The following is a 20,205-nucleotide window of genomic DNA, read 5'->3' on the forward strand; positions in this document are numbered from 1 at the left end:
ACATAGCATAGAAGAGACCCAAAAAGTCATGCACATTACCTACGGGATTCATAGATATTTGATTACATAGTTCAATGTGCACATTTTGTGCACATAGAGGCGCTGATGACTGAAAACATCTAATGCAAAACGACGTGATGATCGCTCTCAGGTTCCTCTCTGGTACAATAAAGTGCAAGATAGAGTTCAGTTAACCAAACCCATCTTTCTTCCTATTCGATACAAATGGCTTTTATCGCTTCCTTGAACTGTGTTTCTCTTCTCTCTTATCAAATTCCAAACGTATAGAGCTTTACGTGAATCAACTGTAAAAGATCTAATAAGAACTGCAAGAGTGAGATGTATACCTTGAAAATTTTGTGCGCAATCGTTTTGACAGCATGTGTTGTAAATGGCAGCGAACCTGGATTTTGTGAGGTCCTGGGTGCGTGCACTGAGGATTCGAAGAGATGTCTCGCTCAGAACCGCTTCACAGGAAAACGGTCAGGAACTATTACACACATCGGAGAAATAAATTTATGAGTTTCTCTTTTTAAGTTAAAATCAAAGTCAAATTTTTTTGTTAAAAAGTATACAATTGATAAATATGAACAACGTTGACCGAATCTTGTTGTTTAATTGCATTTATCTCATATATATATATTTTTTAAGGCTTAATGCAATTTGGAAATTATATATACTAATATATCTATATTTTTTAAAGTCTTGTTGAAACATATTTTAATTCTTTCCAGTCTAATAAAACATATCTAATTTCTTTCCTTTTAAAACTTTTCAATTTTAATTTTTATCTAGATTTACTTATCTCAACTTTAAATTTTATCATTTTATTCAAGTTTCTGTTTGACTTAAAAAATATTTTATTTTCTTACTATTATTTTTTTTTTAAACTGACATTTGATGATTATTAATATAAGATTTCTATTTTTAATTTTTAAATATTTTTATCATATTGACTTAAATAATATAATCATATAATAATTGAACAAAATAGCAAAATTAAACAATGTAGAATATACATGTAATTTTTTAAATTGAGACTTAAGATATAAATGTATAGAAATATAACTTTGTGTTACACGATATTATAACAAGTTGAAGAATGCTTTTTGTTTTTTTTATTTTTACATTTTTGTCCAGCTTCTAAATTATTTTCCTACCTCTCTTGTCCTGTTTCTGAATAAAAGTTTACAATAATCTTCTTTACAGTTACATCCTTTATGATGTGAATCCTGGAGAAGGCTTTAACCTGAGGAGAGACGTGTACATCCGTGTTGCAGTTTTTCTCAAAGGACTAATTGAGAGGGATAAAGAATTCCAGTGGCAATTGGTCTTGCCACCTTGGGGTAATAAACCAGAGATCTATTTTATGACATTTGTAATCTGTAACTGTTCAATTTATGTATTCCTTGATCTCTTTACTTTAGGTAATCTGTATCACTGGCAAAGCAAAAACATAGGCTCTCAAGAGCGTTTACCTTGGGGTACTTTCTTTGATGTTACAAGTCTTCAACGATATATACCAGTCATTGAAATGTATAAATTTATGGAAGGTAGATTTCTTTAGATATTTTTTTAATTGTAAGATCAGTAAGATTATATTGTAAGAATTAAAGTATTTATTTAATTAGAACGTTTGTATAATTTTTAATCGATATTCTGGAAATAAAACCAGAGTGTAAAACAAGACAGGGTTTTTACATTAATATAAGCCAGTCAGAAATTAATTTTTAAATTATAATCAATTATCATATAACATTTGAAGTACGAATTAGTAATATCTGCTTATTAAAAATTGAAAAAGGCACATAGCTTTCTAAAGTTTATGCTTTGTTTTTCTTAATACTAATTTGGAACAATAATTTGGAAGATATAATCTGATCACTTTCTATTTATACAACTTTTTTTTTCTATTTTCTAATCCAAGTTCTCTATCGATTAAGGAATAATTCTCTGAATTTAAATCTATATATTAATGTATTAAAACATTTTTTTAATGTTAATAAAAGGATTTGATATAATTGATTTGACTGTACAACAGCTTGATTTTAGAGTACTCGTGCGAGAGTAGAGAAGTACAACTTGATCGTGTGTACATTTTGCAAAATGATGAGGAAATGTTCAAGACAGGTAAATTTGAGGATAAGAATGAGCTAGTGAACTGTGATCGCGATTCAGTGCGATATCATGAATCAGAGCAGCATTTGTACACCGGTCCATTCTGGGGCTATTCTAATGTCACGGCTCGGGATGTGAAATGTCTCAAGTTCCACGGCATGGCACGTGACCTTTTTCAGAATCTCATGCCAACGCGATACAGGTAAAATACTCTGAACGTTTCTCTTTTTAAAGGATTTTATTAGCTTTTTTTTGTTCAGATCTATAATGTTTGATCACATGGAAATCGCTTTACACGACGAATATGGGTCTAAAGAGTACTGGAAAGCTAGACGCAGTATGCGTTATAATTCTGAATTATACGATATCGCGAAAAATTATAGAAAAACCTTCTTGAATTCCATGGATGAGGATGATAATACCGAACGATCAGCAGATTGGACTAAAGAGAAGGTTAATTGTTAATTATAACATTAATTATTTTTTTTATTATAATGATAAAATAAATCATAACTGGATTTTTTCAATTTCAGAAACGGCGAAATGCAAGAGGCGGGCCGTATATAGCAGTTCATCTCAGAAGACGCGATTTTATCAGAGCTCACAAAACATCGGTCCCGACAATAAAGGATACTGCCTTACAATTACAAAAAAGAATGGATAAGCTTGGATTAACCTTGTTATTTGTTGCAACAGATGCAGAACAATACGGTATATATATATATATATATATATATATATATGTATATCTTGTATACTGTATAGTAAATTTGAGAATGGGTTCTAAATAAATTTTATTTTATAATAGAATTTTAATTTAAAGTTAATTTTTACATATTAAATCAATGCTAAAGTAAGCTCAATGTTAAAAATTACTATGAATAATGATTTTTTAAAATAATTTTGTGAAGAAAGTGTTATTTATTAAATATATACAAGTTATGATTATACAGGTATCTTTCCTGTATACATGAAAAATATAATGTGAATAATTTTCAGAATTTGAAGAACTTAAGTCGTATCTACCTCAATACAAAGTCTTGAAGTATATGCCATCTAAGTATGTGATGAATAAGTTTAAAGATGGTGGAGTTGCTATCATTGATCAAATAATTTGTTCATATGCTAGGTAAGAATATTAATATGATTGATTGTAAATAGAGCGATTGAAGCGATTGAGCGACAATTTTTTAAATAAATTATATATTAGAATTAAATGCTATTATATATATATATATATATATATATATATATATATATATAGTTAATCATATTGCAGGAATTTTAATTAACTCTTTTTGTTATTATAGATATTTCATAGGAACACACGAATCAACGTTTACATTTAGAATACAAGAAGATAGGGAAATTATCGGTTTCTCAACGGAAACTACATTCAATAAGTTATGTAAGCCTAATGGAGATTGTGCAATAGATGGATTCTGGTCAATTGTCTGGTGACGTTCTGCTTTAATCATTCAGAAACTTTTAATTGGTAAATATAAAAATAATACCTTTGAATTGTGAAATTTTTTAAATAATTATTCCTTTCCTTGGTTCCAATTTCAATTTTATTTTATGAATTAAGATAATTACAAATTATAATGTAAAGGGCGTGAAGGACAAAAGGTAATTTTAGCACAAACTTAAATCACATTTATTTTCCGATTCGCTGATTTTATTGGCAATATCGTAAATGTACAGAGATTTTCGATGATTCCACGAAAAAAAAAAGACCGGAGATATTTGTTTTCTCTTCGACTGCTGCGTTTCCCAGCATCTCGACGTTTTCAAAAAACGACGCGTCGCTCTTCGATAAATCGAAAATCGCGCTGCGAGAGATCATGAAGGCTGTGTTCCGATATTACTGCCAGTACTGAAAATAGTTTCCGTTACGTACACTGTAGATTTTCAGTACTGGCAGTAATATCGGAATGCAACCGAAGTTGTGTTCAAATCTCGATTCCTATGTTCTCTAAAATGTCGATCGTTCCCGGCAATACGCGCGCGTCAAATGCGACCGCTAATTGTATGTGTATACATACGCCGATATCACAATTTTGCGTCGATGATTCGACTCTATGCGCTCAAGAAGCTAATCGAAGTTGTTTCCGCGAGTTTCAAATTATTCATCGGAACGTAGCAGGAGCTTGACGTGCACGCGATTCTTGTCAGGTTATGTATGCATTGCATGAGAGATTAAAAATTGTAATGGGATTAACACAACTTATATTGGGAAATTCAAGTCGCTCATGCTAATAACATTAACAAACGTGTGTGCATTATAATCGTAGACTTATCTGAGCAGATCACGCATTTGCGCCAAAAGCGTGAAAAACCAATATTAAAGAAGAATGACTTAAATATTTTTCTGATCTTTATTCCACCTTTCCAGAGGAAGATATATAATTAAGCAACAACTTTTAACTCGTTACTTATTTTACCAGCATTTAAATAATTATTATTAATATTTTTTATACATTTAATTATTATAATACCATACTTTTATATTTATATTTAATTTTAGAAATGATTAATTATATTAATTTTAGAAGCTGTCTGTGGATCATACAATATTTATATTATTATTTTTATAATTATGTAAGTAACTTGAAACAAGACTATTCGTAATTTTAAAAATGTTTTTAAATTTCTAAAACAGATTTTTTAAACTGGTAAGCTTTTTTGGGGGATAGGTAGTTGTCTGAATCTGAAATTATTGTCTGGTTTTTAGTTGTCTGTGGCAACTTTTCACAATTTTGTGCTACGAAAGAAATCTTGTTAAACAAGAAATCGCAGAATTCTTGTCTCATTAGGATCACTTCCGCTCCCTTTCATTCGAGTGAAACGCTTTTTAATGAGGATTCATATGCGTACGAAGAGAAAAGCCTTTTTTTCCCATACATGATACTTGTACATTCACATAATGCTTTTCATGTGGCGACACGGCAGATGTCTTGTGATAAACTTACGAAGATTATGTCGTTTTACGTAACGCGGCCGTCTTAATGTCTTAATTGGCAGCCTACGATTGAAAAGCATTATAACACCATTATTTCGCAATATCAAATTTATCGCTAATCGCAAAGTCATCTGGCAATTTCAGAGCTTTGCGTAATCGGTTTATTTATTTCATTAAAGGGTACATCTTGTATGTAAGGGAATTCTTTCTTTGATCTCTTATAATATACTTTAGTACGTGTCCTTTTTACCATTAATGTGATAAAATACCCGGCAATTTATGAATATTTCATTATCTTTGTTTCATCTATGAAAATTAGCGACAGATCATTCCACGGAAGTAGCATGACTCGAAAAAAAGTAATTATAGCCACCTGCCAAGAAAGAAAGTTTGCGCTTTTATATATATATATATATATATATATATGTGCGTGCGTGCGTGCGTGCGTGCGTGCGTGTGTGTGTGTGTGTGTGTGTGTGTGTGTGTGTGTGTGTGTGTGTGTGTGTGTAAATGTACACGTGTATGTGTATCGCACAGGCCTTATTTCTCAAGAAAATTGAGAACATCCAATAATTACAATATTTTCGCGGTTGATTGCACGTCTGAGGCGTGGAAAATAGCCTGGAAATGATGTAAGAAATGAGCAACGATAAGCAGCATGGAATGGCGAGTGCGTTAGCACGAGCGTGAATGTAGGCTTTGTGATATAATGAAAATAATATATACACGCATTGCGTTATATATGCATATGCACTAGCGTCTACAAAATAGCTTGATAAAGTACGAGGTCAAGTAACAGACGAACCTGAGATATCTCGCAGATAACATTCTTGCGAAAATTCTTGTTGTCCCTGTTTAATTATTTATACTTCCAGATTTCATAATGTGACTTGTAAACTACACGCGATTTACCGTTAGCACGCGATACTTAGAATGCAATTGATAGAAGATTGTAGATGTTAACGCGACAGTTTTTTACACTAAACTATTACATTGTCGTAATTATATTAATGATATATTGTGCTATTATAATACTCATAAAAATGGATAATTGTGAATATTTAAAATATAAATTCTTTATTTTCTATAAAATATGATAAGCGCGTGCATATTTTTTTTTCGTGATTGCTGCTATCGAAAATTATAAGAATCTAATATAAAATCAATATTTGTCAAATAAAAATTGATATTTGAGCATTGCATCGAAATCTCCACGTTTCTGCTAAAATACAGAATCAATTATATTTTAAAATTAAAGTTTTTTTGCGAACCATGATTTTTTAAAATGTAATTATACATCAAATTCTTCCCGCCCTTATTGCATTATTTGTTTAAATTCTAGCGTATTTGACTTTTATGTCCTTTAAAAATATAATTTAACATTTTAATTGATGTGAAAGTGATAGATGGACTTTAACGAAATCTTTAGAGAGAAAGTTGGCCTTACGTTCACATAATTCATCCGCAAGATTAATGAAATATTTTATATTTTATTAAATTATTTTTTAAATTTATTAGATTTCAATGAGAGCTTGTACGCGCGTGCCATAAGTCCTCCATCCGAAACGTGAGTCTCATCGTCGCACAATCGAGAATGGAGAAAGGAAGATCCGCTGGACGGTCGACTTTTCGTCGCCCGGGGCGAAGCCGAAAGTGTTTTCGCTTCTCGATCAGAAAGTACATGGATCATGACGAAACGTTCGGCGTCGATCGAACGAGGTATCATGGTACGTATCGCATGATCTTGATTCCCTAATAACGTCGCTGTATCATTACGTACCGTCATTAGTCATTTTGCAGTAGTTGCATGAACTGACTTCTTCCCGACTCGCTACTCGAGCACGATTTGGTTGCTTCACACATCTCCGTGCCCAACCATGATTCTAAGATCTACTTTTTTTTTTACTTCTCTGTAATGATAGGGACTTTCATAAAGCATTCTCCATACCTATGATTCAATAGGAGTCATCGGTATTCACGAGGAGGAATTTACAGTGGAAGCTTCGAAGAGGCGCAAAATAAATTTGCATTGAAGCTGCGAACAGGAAAACAATTCAGATTTGCAAGTCGATTTACGTAATAATTTCGTTAGGAATTGCATAACGCGTAAGAACGGGCGTGCGAAAGCTTAACGAGCGGCATTTCCGCGAGCGTGCGTTGCTGAGCTGCGAATATAAAACAACAGCGTGTTATCGGAAGCATGCGGCGTATGAAAAAAGCAACTGTAAAATGGTACGTCGCGCATTTGCTCGTTCTCCGGAACGCCGACGTTTGGACGGAAACAATAATGGACCGATGTCCGTTCAAGCAAGTCCGATCTCGATCTCGCGACGACCGACGTTAAGTAATAGCTGACGGATGGGTGGAATTGCTCGTGTAACTCCTCTTCCGATCTTTCGCTCATGATAAGGAAGAGGAATGAAAGGGGTTTCTTTATGTCTCTTCAAGATGTAATGATCTCTGAGAAGGAAGAAAAAAAGTTTCTTATAAATGCTTTGGAAAAAAGAGAAGAAGAGAGAGAGAGAGAGAGAGAGAGAGCTTTTGTTTATTAGATTGCGTCACGTAACTATCGGATATAAAAAATCTAACTAACTATTTAGTATTAAGAAATTTATCTAATATTTACGTGTCCCAGAAAAAATTTCTGAAATTTAAAATTTTTTTCACTCAACTTCTAATTGGATTAGAACTTGTATTTCTATTAGTCATTAGTCTATAATTAGATAAATAAAAAGTTTTATTAAAATTATAAAAAGGTATAGTTTTTGTTTTCTGTAAGGCATTTAAATTTTGATAACGTTCGAGACTTTTATTTTTTATTAGTTATTAGTTTATAATTAAATTCTATAGAAATTTAATAAAATAATAATAAAGATAGTTTTTACATTCTAAGACATTAAATTTTGATTTGCAGTAAGGCGTGTGCGTGGACGCTGTCAGTAATACGGTCTTTCACCCTATCTCAAGAAACTACCGAGTGAAGAAAGAAGTGGGCTCCTTCTTTGTTGACGTTCACCGGCCTACCTGGTGGCTGTCTCCCACTTGGACGGACCGCGAGAACTCTTCCCGTATCGCGCGGAGAGAAGTAAAACTCTCAGACGTTTTCCGATCTCCAACAGTCCCGAACTCGTCCCCGTCGACGTGCGAACTCGTCGTTGCCCCGCAACTGGTTTAGCTGGCAGGCATAGTGATCGGCTCAGTCTCTTCCTGATCTCGTCTCTTTCTCTCTCTTCCTGGACACGGGAAGGAAGAAAGGAAGAAAGGTGCCACGCTGAATTCAATGCCTGGGTATCCCCTGGACGCGAGAGTCACTTCTCCCGCGTGATTAAGCGAGAACACGACGACCGATAAGATCGAGGAGGCTAAGAAACAAACGTCAACACAATACGGGAACTCCACGTCTGATCTCACGAGTAAGATTATTTTAAGGGGAAGGTGAATTCATCTTTATTTACAAGGATCGTCGGCTGAGATTAGACTGCTACCGAGAGAGCAATTGCAAATTGGCAAATTGGAGAGAGGGCTCTCCGATGTACCGGTGGTGAAATTCGAAGAGGAGATACACAACCTCGGGTGTCTCGCCGTCGTAGTGTAGACGTCGATTTTTTTAGAGCCAGGAACAAAACCCCGTCCTTCCGTGATGTGGCAGAGATACTTCTTGTGCTTTCTGTGGACCGCGTTGATACCGCGGGGGGACATCCTCGTGGTAGCCGAGGCCGATCCCGCGATTTTGAGTGGCGCCGAGTTGCCTCATCTTCAACAGGTGAGTAACAGGAAGTGCGATATTATCTGTTTTGCATGTTTTACTATTGAACTGCGAAAGTGCACTTAATATCAACGCACGCGATTCAAACGCGCAAACGATCTAATCAAAATTTCCGTGTTTCTTCTATTTTTAATGATTTATGAATTAGCCTCTCGTTTTATTTAGTCGGGAAATTTGTAGGACCATTGAGCGACAGTTTTCGTCAGAATTACTTTCATTTTTTTTAATTAACTCCATCGCGCAGCTTTCTCCCGCGTCAAAAAACTTTCTTCGATCGGCCAGCAAAATCTTTGCGTAATGGAAGTGTAACGGCGCGAGATTTGCCCGCGAGACGTTTTGAATTAATATTTCATCAAAGGCGGTGTATTGATAAATTCGATTTTTCACGTGTTTAATTCCTATTTGGTTCGCCTTACTTATCCAATTGCTATAATATGCTATTAATCCATATCGCAAATTTTTACATAAATTTCTGTCAAGTCGTGCAGTAATGGAGGTAATAAAAAAATTTCTACAGTCGCGAAATAAAAACTGAGTTCTTTGCAGTTTGATCAGTCACGAGGCAATTGAATAACCTTCTCGAATGGAAATTATTCGCGGCTTCATAGTACATTAATTCGCATATCTTGATACAAAAATCATTTGGCGATAAGAACGGTAGTTTCCATATCCGTTTTTAAAGCGGCAATCTATGGTGATACAAAAACATACAAACGCGTGCGGAAATTTAAATGCGTTTGAAATTATCATTGAAACGGCATTCACATCCAAATGAATCGTACAAACCGCAGATCGCTTTGTGGTGAAAGTAATTGTTCCATTATTTTAACATTTTAGTGCCATGAAAATTTCATGGAAAAGTTATACTCTCAGAAGTCGCTTTTTGAAATGACGTTCGAATTCTAATGCGGGAATATCTAAACCATTATAAGCAATAAATTAGATAAATGTGTGTATGTATAATATGAAAAATACATAATTATAAAAAGTATAAAAATAAGGTAATTAGATATAAGATTTTTAGTAATAAACTAAATTATTCCCTCGAACTACTGAGCGGGTTATATTAATCGGGAACATAACACTTAAGTTTATTATTAACGTATCTATCTACTTAATTAGGATAGATTGAATAGTCGATTGAACTGCGAGTATAGTGATTGAAGAGTATTTTTCATTCAAGTCTCGGGACTTCGTATTTCGACTTCGTATTTCAGAGGTCCGTCATCAATCTCCCTCGCGTTTTCCGCAACAAATCCTTTGACGTTTGATTGGATTCGTGTCGAAATTTCGCCAGGGACTCGGTTTAATGTATTGCCCCGGGCACGCAGATTACTCGAGCGCGGACGAGTATGCAGATTTAATGAAATTGCTAAGCCTGACGTAATCAGGCCGTTGCCGGCGCGCTAGTTGCATCGCGAATCCTCCAGCTATCTGCTTCAACGATCGTAGTGAAATTTCACCGGCGCGTCGAGACAGTAACCGTGTGCAAAGAAGAAAAAAAAGGAGGATCGCGCTTTGCGTTAATTACGCTCTTCTCTTTCGTCTTTCCTCATAAAGACCGAACGCGGAATCTAATATGCGCGCGTCTCACGCTCGCCTGTTCGTCGAACTTGCTCTTCGCAATGTTTCTGTTCGAGGTGGAAGGCGCAGGAAGCGAGCATTGCCTAGAAAGCGATACAATCGATCTTTTTAAGTAACGCACTTTAACGCAGTACCGGTTTTATAGCTATGATAATTCAATGATATTACACAGGCTAATTTTTTCAACAGATATTCGTTACAGATGCGAGGAAACTTTTACTTCAATTTTTATGACACTGTGTGGTTTCTTCTGTCTTCTGTGCAATAAATTAACGCAAAAAAATTAATTTCTATCTCTTTTGATTTATGTAAAATGTTGAAAATTTTTAGTAGAAACATAATTTGAGAAAGAGAGACGGATAAAAATATTTAATAAATAAGTTTTATATGGGATATGTGTTTGTTATATTAAGGGAAAACGACATTCAAATATCAGCATTTTTGAAACTATTTTAAATCCAAAATTATCTAATATTAAGTTGGTACTACATATTAGTAAATATAAATTAATGAATATATGAAATAAATAAGAATAGAAATATGTAGAGCATGTAAAATGTTGTATTCGTTACGCCACAACAAAAAACAACATAAGTTAATACGTGACAAATATTGTAGCAATTTTATAAAATTGACAATTCAATTGGTTGTCGAATGAAATATTGTCATCGAATTTTCTATATATCATCGTGTATTTTATTTTAACCTACTTACTTTAATATATGCTTTCACAGAAAGAGTAAGATAGATGTTCGTGTGTCAATTTGAATATTTCTCTATCTTTCTCTTTAGATCGATCCGTTCAGTGGTTACAACGCTCGAGCTCCGAAGCGTAAGATCGTAAAACAACAAAGCACGAAAGTAGAACCGCGCGTATGCTCACCCACTAACAGAGTGACTCTTGACCCCCCCCCTCTCTCTCTCTCTTTTGCCTTCTCTCTTTCTCATATCTTCTTTCACTCTTCCGCACTACGTGTTTTACATCTGGACCACGATATTCATTCCGCGTATCCCTCTTTCTCTTTTTCTCTTAGCAGGGTCTCATTCTAATTGCTAGGTTTCTCTCTGGAATCGATTCTGTGCATGAATCGAGAATGTCGCACGCGAAATTTGTGAAGTCACGCGTTGATGAAAAATTCATAATTAAAAAAAATATGCAACAGCATCCGAAAGTACAGTGAGTAAAGAATCGTATCGGTAAAATATCTTAAAAATAAGGCATTTGGGGAAATAAATATTTTATACGAAGAAATTGTATAGTCTGGAAATGATAATAAAATAATTAATTTTTCGATGACTTTATCTTAATACTTTTTTCTGAAAATAATTAGAAAAATCATTTAATTCCAATATCTTGTTTTTCAATATTTTTTGCTCATTTTGTATGTCTTACTCAATGCCAATTCTCTTAAACTATAACTGTCATCTATCAAATTTAAGGTAAATATTAAAGCTGTATAACTCCACGTTTCAATAATTTTTACGTTTCTATGTTTCTCTTAAGTTTCTTAAAGTATATAAATAATGCAATCTTTCGATAGTTTTTATATAAATAATGCTGCATACATAATAATCTCTATCTGATTGGCGGGGAAAAAGTATTCGTTAATTAGGAGGATACATCGTATCGGACAATAGAGTGGAGCCAAACGGTACGGGACATGTCGGATCACTCAGAGGAGACCTTTCACTCAGACCACTGAGAAAAAATTCAGGTTTCCATGTACGGTACGGAAAATATCTCGTGCGCGTGTAAAAGGAAATACGAGGGACATCCAATTGAAGTAGCTTCCGGTTCGAGCATCTTCTTCCGGAAACTTCTTCAACGATGTATGCTAGGTACTAAGCATATACGCACGTTGTGTATAGGCAGGAACTTTCTAATACGTGAGCAATGAGGGAGCATTCATCTTTATCAGAGTAGATACATCTGATTAGATATTTACACTTGATATTTGGAACAACGTGTTGTACGTACGTTTTGTTTGTTTGAGTAGCATAATAATTATTTTCATGTAACATTTGCATACTTATTTTTTGTTATTATATTTAGCGGTTTTATTGTATAAATAATATATATAGTAAAATAAGTTATTTTATTAAGCATATTATTTATATATTCTGTAAAATAGTGTTATATTTTGAAAAATATTAAAGAAATTTTAACTAATCGTTTAAGAGAAGTAGCATTTGAGATAATGTAACATAATAAAAATTGTATTGTATATTATTTATGTGTTACATAATATAAATCTTATATCTCAACAAAAAGACTTAAAGAGAACACGTAGATCTGAAGATACTTCTAAAATTAATTGCATGTATCTGATGTATTGTAAAATAACACGTACAGAGAGATAATCTTTTTTTTTTATACAATCGCACAAAATACATCGTCATTAGGCGGCATTATATTCCGTGACCAGTTAACGGTGATCAGTAAAAGAGCGTTAACGTTCCACGCTTTTCCGCAATTTACATAAGAGGCATACAGTCTTTTCTCCGTTCCACTTCGATTTACCCATAATCTTTTGCGCGAACGTGGAGCAATTCACGCAACATCACCCCGAGTCGTTCCACGAGATAAATATTGAGCAAAATTAAGGGGGGGCGCAATCTAAAGCGCGCGTAATTACAGGCACAAACGCAGGCATGCATTGTATCGTCGTGTTGTAATGATTTTCTGGCACGCGTTAGAAATCGTCTTTAAGTCGCAGACGTGCGATCTGCTACGCTTGCAAAAGTGATTTTCCTTCGTCGTACGCTCGTTGAAACGGTGCTGGCTGCTGCGATGTTCTTTTTATCCCCATATTTCTTTTTCCCCATAAGGAATGGTTTATTTAGAGCGTATCCGAATTAAATATAGGGAGAAGGAAGAATTTTCCATATTAATACAATGCGTATTGTGGCGAATAAAGAGTTTTCCTGACTAGTACAATGCGTATTATGGAAGAGCTGTATGATTATTAAAATATTGATATACTACATGAGCGAGAATATGTCTAATTAAGAATCATTTTAAGATACACGCAAATCAAGCGAAATCGTATACTCGTATAATAGTACTTTGTTATTTGTATGTTATTCCCGGAATTATTGCGTCTGACTGATGTAAAATATTTTTTAATTCTCTCTTTCTCAAATAATTTAATTAATTATTAATATTATAATATATGTTATTAATATTATAGTGTTACATTATTAATAACTTGCTTTTGTGTGGTCGAGCATTAATTTATCAGCGCAATGTATCGATGCGATCAAGAAATATCGGATCTTTGCGCCACGAATCTTACCTGGCGATACGAGGTGAGATCGAGGCAAATATACGGGACAATGGGTGAAGGTGAAGGATGCTACGCGTGTGCTCTTTCACTTTCTCCAGAAATCTACTTCTAATGAGAGTAACGAAGCAGAAGCGGATACGGCGGCGCGGGCAAAATTTCGTTGTTTTGCAGGAAGGCTGACGCGGGACAGGTGAACAGGCGCGCGTAATTAATTTCTCGGGCGAGGGGAAATTACGCAATCTCGTGTTAATCGGGAATCTCGTGAATGTTTTGCGCGGAGCGGAACGTACTACGAACTTCGTAGTACGAAGCGTGGTATCGGAAGGAAATTGATATCAGCGACTATCACGTTATGTGAAAGCCCGTTATGCATTCTAATGAAATTAATTACACACGACACGTGAACGCGCCTGGATCGCGGAATAATCATCGATTATATTAACTGAATCGCATTGCGCTATTGTTGTCCAATTAAGCTATTGTCCAGATCGCCCGATGAAATCTCGATAACGTAAATGCGGAAGAAAGGTCGCCTTTCATTCCGTAGATGCATTAAGAAATCTAAGCATCAAATATCATGAAAGCAATTAATGACACAATTAGCCTGATGTAACAAAACAATGAGGAGATTGTAAGGTATAAAAGACTGGGTCAAGATGTTTATAGGTGATACGCGAAATCGCGTGGGTTAATAAAATGAATATTATGCAACATTTGAGTCATCTCGAGTCAAATTATGAATATGTTTTATCTAATTAAATTATAGTAGACTTAAGTCTTGCGATTTCTTATGAACCCGGGTTTTAAGAATGCACTTTTTAAACAATGAAAAAATTATGAAAAAAATTTAGATTGTTTTATATCAGATTCGAAAATAATACTAAAAATTTGGTGGCGATTTTTTTCTATCTGAATCAAAAATTATTTTAATAAGAAGTAGAAATGTGCTCTAAAATACAAATGTAATCTCATTTGCATTACTAGCATTCATTAACATTAATATCGTTCGCACAGGTCAGTTTTTTTTGTACAGTCTCGGGCGGCTACCAACCGGAAGAGTATCGCCGGTTTTTAATCAACTGGTTCATCAGAGAGTGATCTCCGCGAAAGCGTTTTATTTTTTTGTACCTTTCTCGCCTCTCTGCTTAACGCTACTACATCTCGGTAAAAGTGAAGCTACAACACCCAACGCAGGAAAGACGTCTAATTAAATGAGATGGCAGATTGTGTGTTTCGAAAGGAAAGTTTCCAGGTTGACAAGATTTACGTGCGTTTTGCGACATACGGGTTTTTTTTCCATTCGTAAAACACACATATGCGTACATAATACACACGCGCGCGCGCGATAACTTCATAAATTTTGAAAATGTTATCTCGACAGGAATGGAACGACTAGGTTTCCCTCTCGTAATCGTTTCTACTCTCAGCTCGATTAAGTGGTGCAATCGAGGGATTGTAATCGGGGGTCCATAATTGCAGATAATTAGCCGCGAACACACCAGACACGTGTCTCCAATCTCCCCCGCGATTCTCTTGCTCCCTCGCCGAGAGTGATTTCTTCATTTTCGCGTAATGGTAATCGCGGGAATGGTAATCGTAACGATACGGACAAATTATCCGGATTAGCCAATTGGGCGAGCGAGCGAGCGAGCGATCTCCGTTTCATTTTGCGCAAACGATGTTTAATACGAAATATCGCGCGCCGCGGGAGCAGTCCACCATTCGATTTCGACACGTCGTACCGGATCTTACACGCGAGCCCATCTCCGCGATCTTGCAAAACGTCCACTCAGGGGATCGGTCCCTGAAACTGAATTGCCGCAACGAGACCATTTGCGGCAACGCGTGAACGATATACGCTCTCTCGGAGGTATCCATTATAACCGTTTTACAATCGGAATTATTGAACGCTCGGGTTTCCCTTTGTAACGAGAGCTGGGATATACGTATCGAGAAATCCGTCTCGCGGTTATAATTTTATCGCAACGGTTTATCATCATCGGAGCTTACGAGAAAAAGGGAGAGGAAGAGATGCGGTGGTAAAAATAAAATAAAAAGAAACGTTCGCCTCGTAAACTATCATTTTTTGTGCAATTGACTTCTTGCCTTTTCCTCTTCGAGCGGGCCTCGAGGAATCCCGCGCTCGCCTGTCGATATGACCGCGAGGGGAAGAGTGAGGAATCCGTGAGCGGCGTTATTACCGCATCGTTTCACTTTCCGGACACCGTCGGGTAAGGACGGAGAGTCGCTCGATCGCTAATAATTGGTCAAGCGTTAATAGCAGGAACGGGCCGGATCAAATGCCGCTTAAGACAAATTACGGGCGATCGAAGAGAGCGTGACGCGGGTAACACGCCGCCGCGCCGCGCCGCGCCGCGCCGCGCCGCGCGAGAATCGCGATATCTGTATTGGAAAGCGTGTTTGCCTATTAATTTTACAATGAGAAGAATTAATTTTACAACGATAAATGAGATCTTTTTGGGATTCGATGGGCGAGTCTCAGAACCGCGCGATATCACACTACTTCTCGATATCTCTCGCGGCGATCTTGAAATAATACGCGCCCCCCTTTTTTTACATTACGCTCTTAATCGCACTTTCTCTTACCTTCCTGCCTGAGTTGAAAATTGACGAAGATGATTACGTGAATTCGATCGGTAGTTTCCTCCGTTTTGCAGAGAAGTTTCGATATTCGTTCCAAACTGCGATACTTGATTTACAGGCTCGAGTAGTAGTTAAAACTAGTTGATAACGTTTAATTTAATTTAATTAATTTTTAACTTTAACTTTATTTTCAAAAATAACATAACATAAACTTCAACTTATTAACTTCTTTTAACTTTAAAAATTTATCTACATTTACTCACAAGACACAATATTTTTTGTTATTTTGCATAAACTTAGTTTATAAATAAAATATTAAATTTGAGGATTTGTATTATAATTGTTTTGAGTAACTTGACTTTAAAAAATTACGACGTTCTAATTTGATATAAATAATTTCTAAAATTAAGTTTTAATTTAATTTTAACGTAACAGTCAACTAATTTGGTTTTCATTTATGCATTTTTAAACATAAGTTAATTTTGTGAGCTATTAATTGTAACTTTATTTAGTAAAAAGAAAAGTAAAACTTATCTGATCCTGTTGATTTATCTCGGCAATGAGCTTTCTCAAAATTTGAATAAGAGGCGGAACTGGAATGTTTTAGGCTTCCTGTAAGCGGAGACACGAAGCGACACGTCGATTGTCCCATTAATCAATTTCTCCTCGGTAGACACAAGGCGAAGGTTAAACTTTTTTTTCGCTTTTTTTTCTCCTCACCCACTTTTACTGTTCAACCCGTATATCGCCACCAGCAAATAACTTCCTCCAAGAAAAAAACCTGTTTCGACAACACTTAAAGTCGATATATTTAATTTAGGAGACAACAGGATTCGATACATCGAGTTTACGATCGTGGATTTCAGTTTTTCGTGCCATTTTTATGCGATATCTCTTTCACTCGAGAAATGAAATTCTATGCGTTATTTTTACTTCGCAAGAAGAAAAAATTACTATTCATGTTGGAAAGAAATGTGAAGACAATCCATGCCTAGAAAAATTAATTTAGTGTAATATAAAGCTACGAAAAAATTGTATATTTATTTTATATAACTTTTTATCGTCATTAAATTAGATTTTCCTTATTCGAAAAATTCACTAAAATTTTAATGATATAATTTACGTTACATATAACTTCGGCGTTACTTCGGTGCGCTAACCATATAGAACTTATTAATTACATAGGAAATGTATCGTGGGTGCGTTCAATCATATTTAATGATCCGGTGGTAATAAAAGAGTCGCAGGAAGTGCGGTCACGAGCCTCGAAAGCGTGGCTCCTCGCGTGCAAAATTTTCCGGACAAGAGCGTTTCTGGTTTCAATCGGATAATTTCCGCGCGCGCGCGCCTGCCTCTTTTCTTCTCGTTCTCGTGCGCGATACCGCCTTGGAAATTGTTTCCGATTCGTTCTCCCCCGCATAAAAAATGCTCCGTGTTAGCATCAGGTAATAACGGTGAAACAGAAAGTGTGAATTCCGAATGACCTCGGGGTGAAATTTCTCCCGTCGATCCTCCACGGCAAAAGGACACGCCGCGCTCGTTGTTACGAGAGAAATTTTCATCTACGTGATTAAGCCTGGTAGAATCACGAAGAAACTACTTAACGTCATGCTACCTGCTGGAATAATCTGATCGCAGTAATTTTAATGTAAGAAGATCCTTTCTGAGCACGTATCCCTGGTGAAAATTTTTCTCAGAATTTATATATGAATTGAAATACTTTTCAGAAATACTGAGAAAGTTTACATCTTTTCTCAGAACTTTTCATACATGTGCATTCTGAAATATTTTACAGTTTCTAAGATTTGTTCTATAATTTTTAAATATGTTTAAAATTTTTTCAGATTTTATAAAATTTTGTCAGAAATTGTAGAATAAGAAATTTTTTAAGGAATCTTGGGATATTATAAAATTTATATTTAAAGAAAGAGTTTAAAATTTGTAGACTTTTTAAACATTTTTAAAAAGTATTTTAATTTATATAAAAAATCGGTGAAACTTTTCAAATTTATAAAATTACACAGAAATTTTAAGAAATTCGGAGAAAAATGTTTATTAGGGATGCAAAATAAAAATGAGCTGTTTTTGTTTGATTGGCAAAGAAAAACACTTTGAATATGTTTCATTAAAGTTACATAAGAATATATGAAATGTCACGCTATGAGTGTAATTAAGATATTTCGAAATTTTTGAAGAAAAAGTACAAGTAAAAAAAATTAAAAATTTAAACCTCTAAACATTTTTACATATCTATCTGATTATTTGATCTTCTATTGTCACGACTGTTAGTTCTGTAGGTATAGCCTGACAATACGATTCAATACACCGTGGGTAAAGGACGTGTGAAACACATTTAAATGAAAGTAGGAATGTTGCTGCGGAATTGAATTTGCTTCACGCGGAAAGCTAATACTTAGTTCCATAGCAGCGCCTTCCGGGGCAGGATATGAAAGTACTATTGATTCTCAACTGGATAAGGTGATGCAGTTTATTGGCTAAATGTCGCTCTGAAAGTTTACGTTGCGACCGTTATAAAGTAAATAACGGTTCTCTATTAACATTGCATTACTTTAGCAATCGGAAAGAGCACACTGGTTTCCGGCAGCTATTCTTACTCAATTAATATGCAAGTCAGCAAGATATAAAGGAAAACTTTGGCAGTAGTATATATAAAATATAAAATATAAAATTATATACAGTTTTGTAGAAACGCTATACAGGAAGTACAAAGATTTGGCTAAAGTCTTTCAAAATTTAATTGGAGATAGATCTTAAATAATTTTCTGTTGGGCCCAAATAATTATGTAGGACGTTCAAACTGGTTGTTAGAATGTTAAACTTTTTACAGCGTTGCTCATCATGCTTGAACGGTCTTCGTAATCATTTTAATAGTTTAATGGAAAATTTGTTTTAGATCTGTGTCCAGCAAAATGTTTAGATACTTCAGCAAAACCGTTCCTTCCGTGTAAATATAATTTCAGTTATGTAACGTGTGATATTTTTATTCAAGATATTATGAAATACGATCTGCTATTAACGTGATAGCCCAAAGGATCCTCTTTACAAGGAAACATTACTGTCTTTCGGATCGAAAAGTGAAGGAATACTCGTTGCACAAGTCAAGTATGCGGCACCGCATATCAGTTAGTGAATGCACACGTTTGATCGTGCATGCCAACAAATTATGCAATCACGAGTATAAAATAGGAGAGCAGGGCAATAAGATTGCTAACATTATCTACTTACGACGTCCTAATTTCCGATAAATTTGTGCACGAGCGCGTTCGAATCATTTTACAAAACAGAATAGGATGAAATAAAACTTGGAACATGTATCTCGCTCTTTATAGAAAATGCTTATAAATGCCTCATATAATGTCATGACAACATTTCCTATCAAAAATGAAATTAAAAACAAAATTAAACTTGAAAACAATTCTTTAGATACAAAAACAATTACAGAATTTTAAATAAAAGTGAAAAGATAGTTTGTCAGGCATTGATAAACACTTGAAAGTTTATGTCCAAGAATCAGTTTGATTTGGGTTTAGCTTGCTTTCTTAATTTATTTTTAATTTTATTTATAATTTTTAATCGAATTGTTTTAATCTTTAAAACGAATGGAAATAGCTGAGAATACGCGAACACAAACGGACATAAATTCACATTGAGAGATACGTCAGATATGGCATGTCAAGTTAGAAGTACTCGCATGATCTCACACGCGCGTCTGGCTATGCACCGTCCGTATCTACTGGCGCAATTAAGCGGCGCACGATCATCGTAAAAGCTAAGCACACGTTCCAGTGGCCGCGAGTTTCCCACAGGCGGACGAGAAAAAAAGAGGAGAACGTTTATATCCTAAGTGCGGTTTCTTAGCTCCT

The 20,205-nt window shown here is 35.0% G+C and overlaps 2 protein-coding genes across 2 annotated transcripts in view; both read left to right on the forward strand.

The window, feature by feature from the left end:
• Positions 1-137: 137 nt before the first annotated feature.
• On the forward strand, positions 138-3,636 carry LOC105835193 (GDP-fucose protein O-fucosyltransferase 2). Its single transcript, XM_012678234.3, has 8 exons — positions 138-482; positions 1,210-1,346; positions 1,428-1,553; positions 2,053-2,320; positions 2,379-2,571; positions 2,652-2,829; positions 3,118-3,247; positions 3,429-3,636. The coding sequence occupies exons 1-8, from the start codon at positions 340-342 to the stop codon at positions 3,577-3,579; spliced, it is 1,326 nt and encodes a 441-aa protein (XP_012533688.3). The 5' UTR covers positions 138-339; the 3' UTR covers positions 3,580-3,636.
• Positions 3,637-3,969: 333 nt separating this feature from the next.
• LOC105835194 overlaps positions 3,970-20,205 on the forward strand; it is a 30,748-nt gene continuing 14,512 nt past the window's right edge. The window contains 3 exon segments of the mRNA XM_036288104.1: positions 3,970-4,293; positions 6,599-6,807; positions 7,995-8,843. Coding sequence (XP_036143997.1) covers positions 8,721-8,843 — 123 coding nt within the window. The 5' untranslated portion in view covers positions 3,970-4,293; positions 6,599-6,807; positions 7,995-8,720.

This window comes from Monomorium pharaonis, chromosome 6 (genome assembly GCF_013373865.1).
Source record: "Monomorium pharaonis isolate MP-MQ-018 chromosome 6, ASM1337386v2, whole genome shotgun sequence".
Taxonomy (NCBI): domain Eukaryota; kingdom Metazoa; phylum Arthropoda; class Insecta; order Hymenoptera; family Formicidae; genus Monomorium; species Monomorium pharaonis.

Coding starts and splice junctions, on each gene's coding strand:
- LOC105835193 (XM_012678234.3), top strand. CDS start 340: ATGTATACCTTGAAAATTTTGTGCGCAATCGTTTTGACAGCATGTGTT. Junction 1,554..2,052: donor AATGTATAAATTTATGGAAG/GTAGATTTCTTT, acceptor GCTTGATTTTAG/AGTACTCGTGCGAGAGTAGA. Junction 3,248..3,428: donor ATAATTTGTTCATATGCTAG/GTAAGAATATTA, acceptor TTGTTATTATAG/ATATTTCATAGGAACACACG.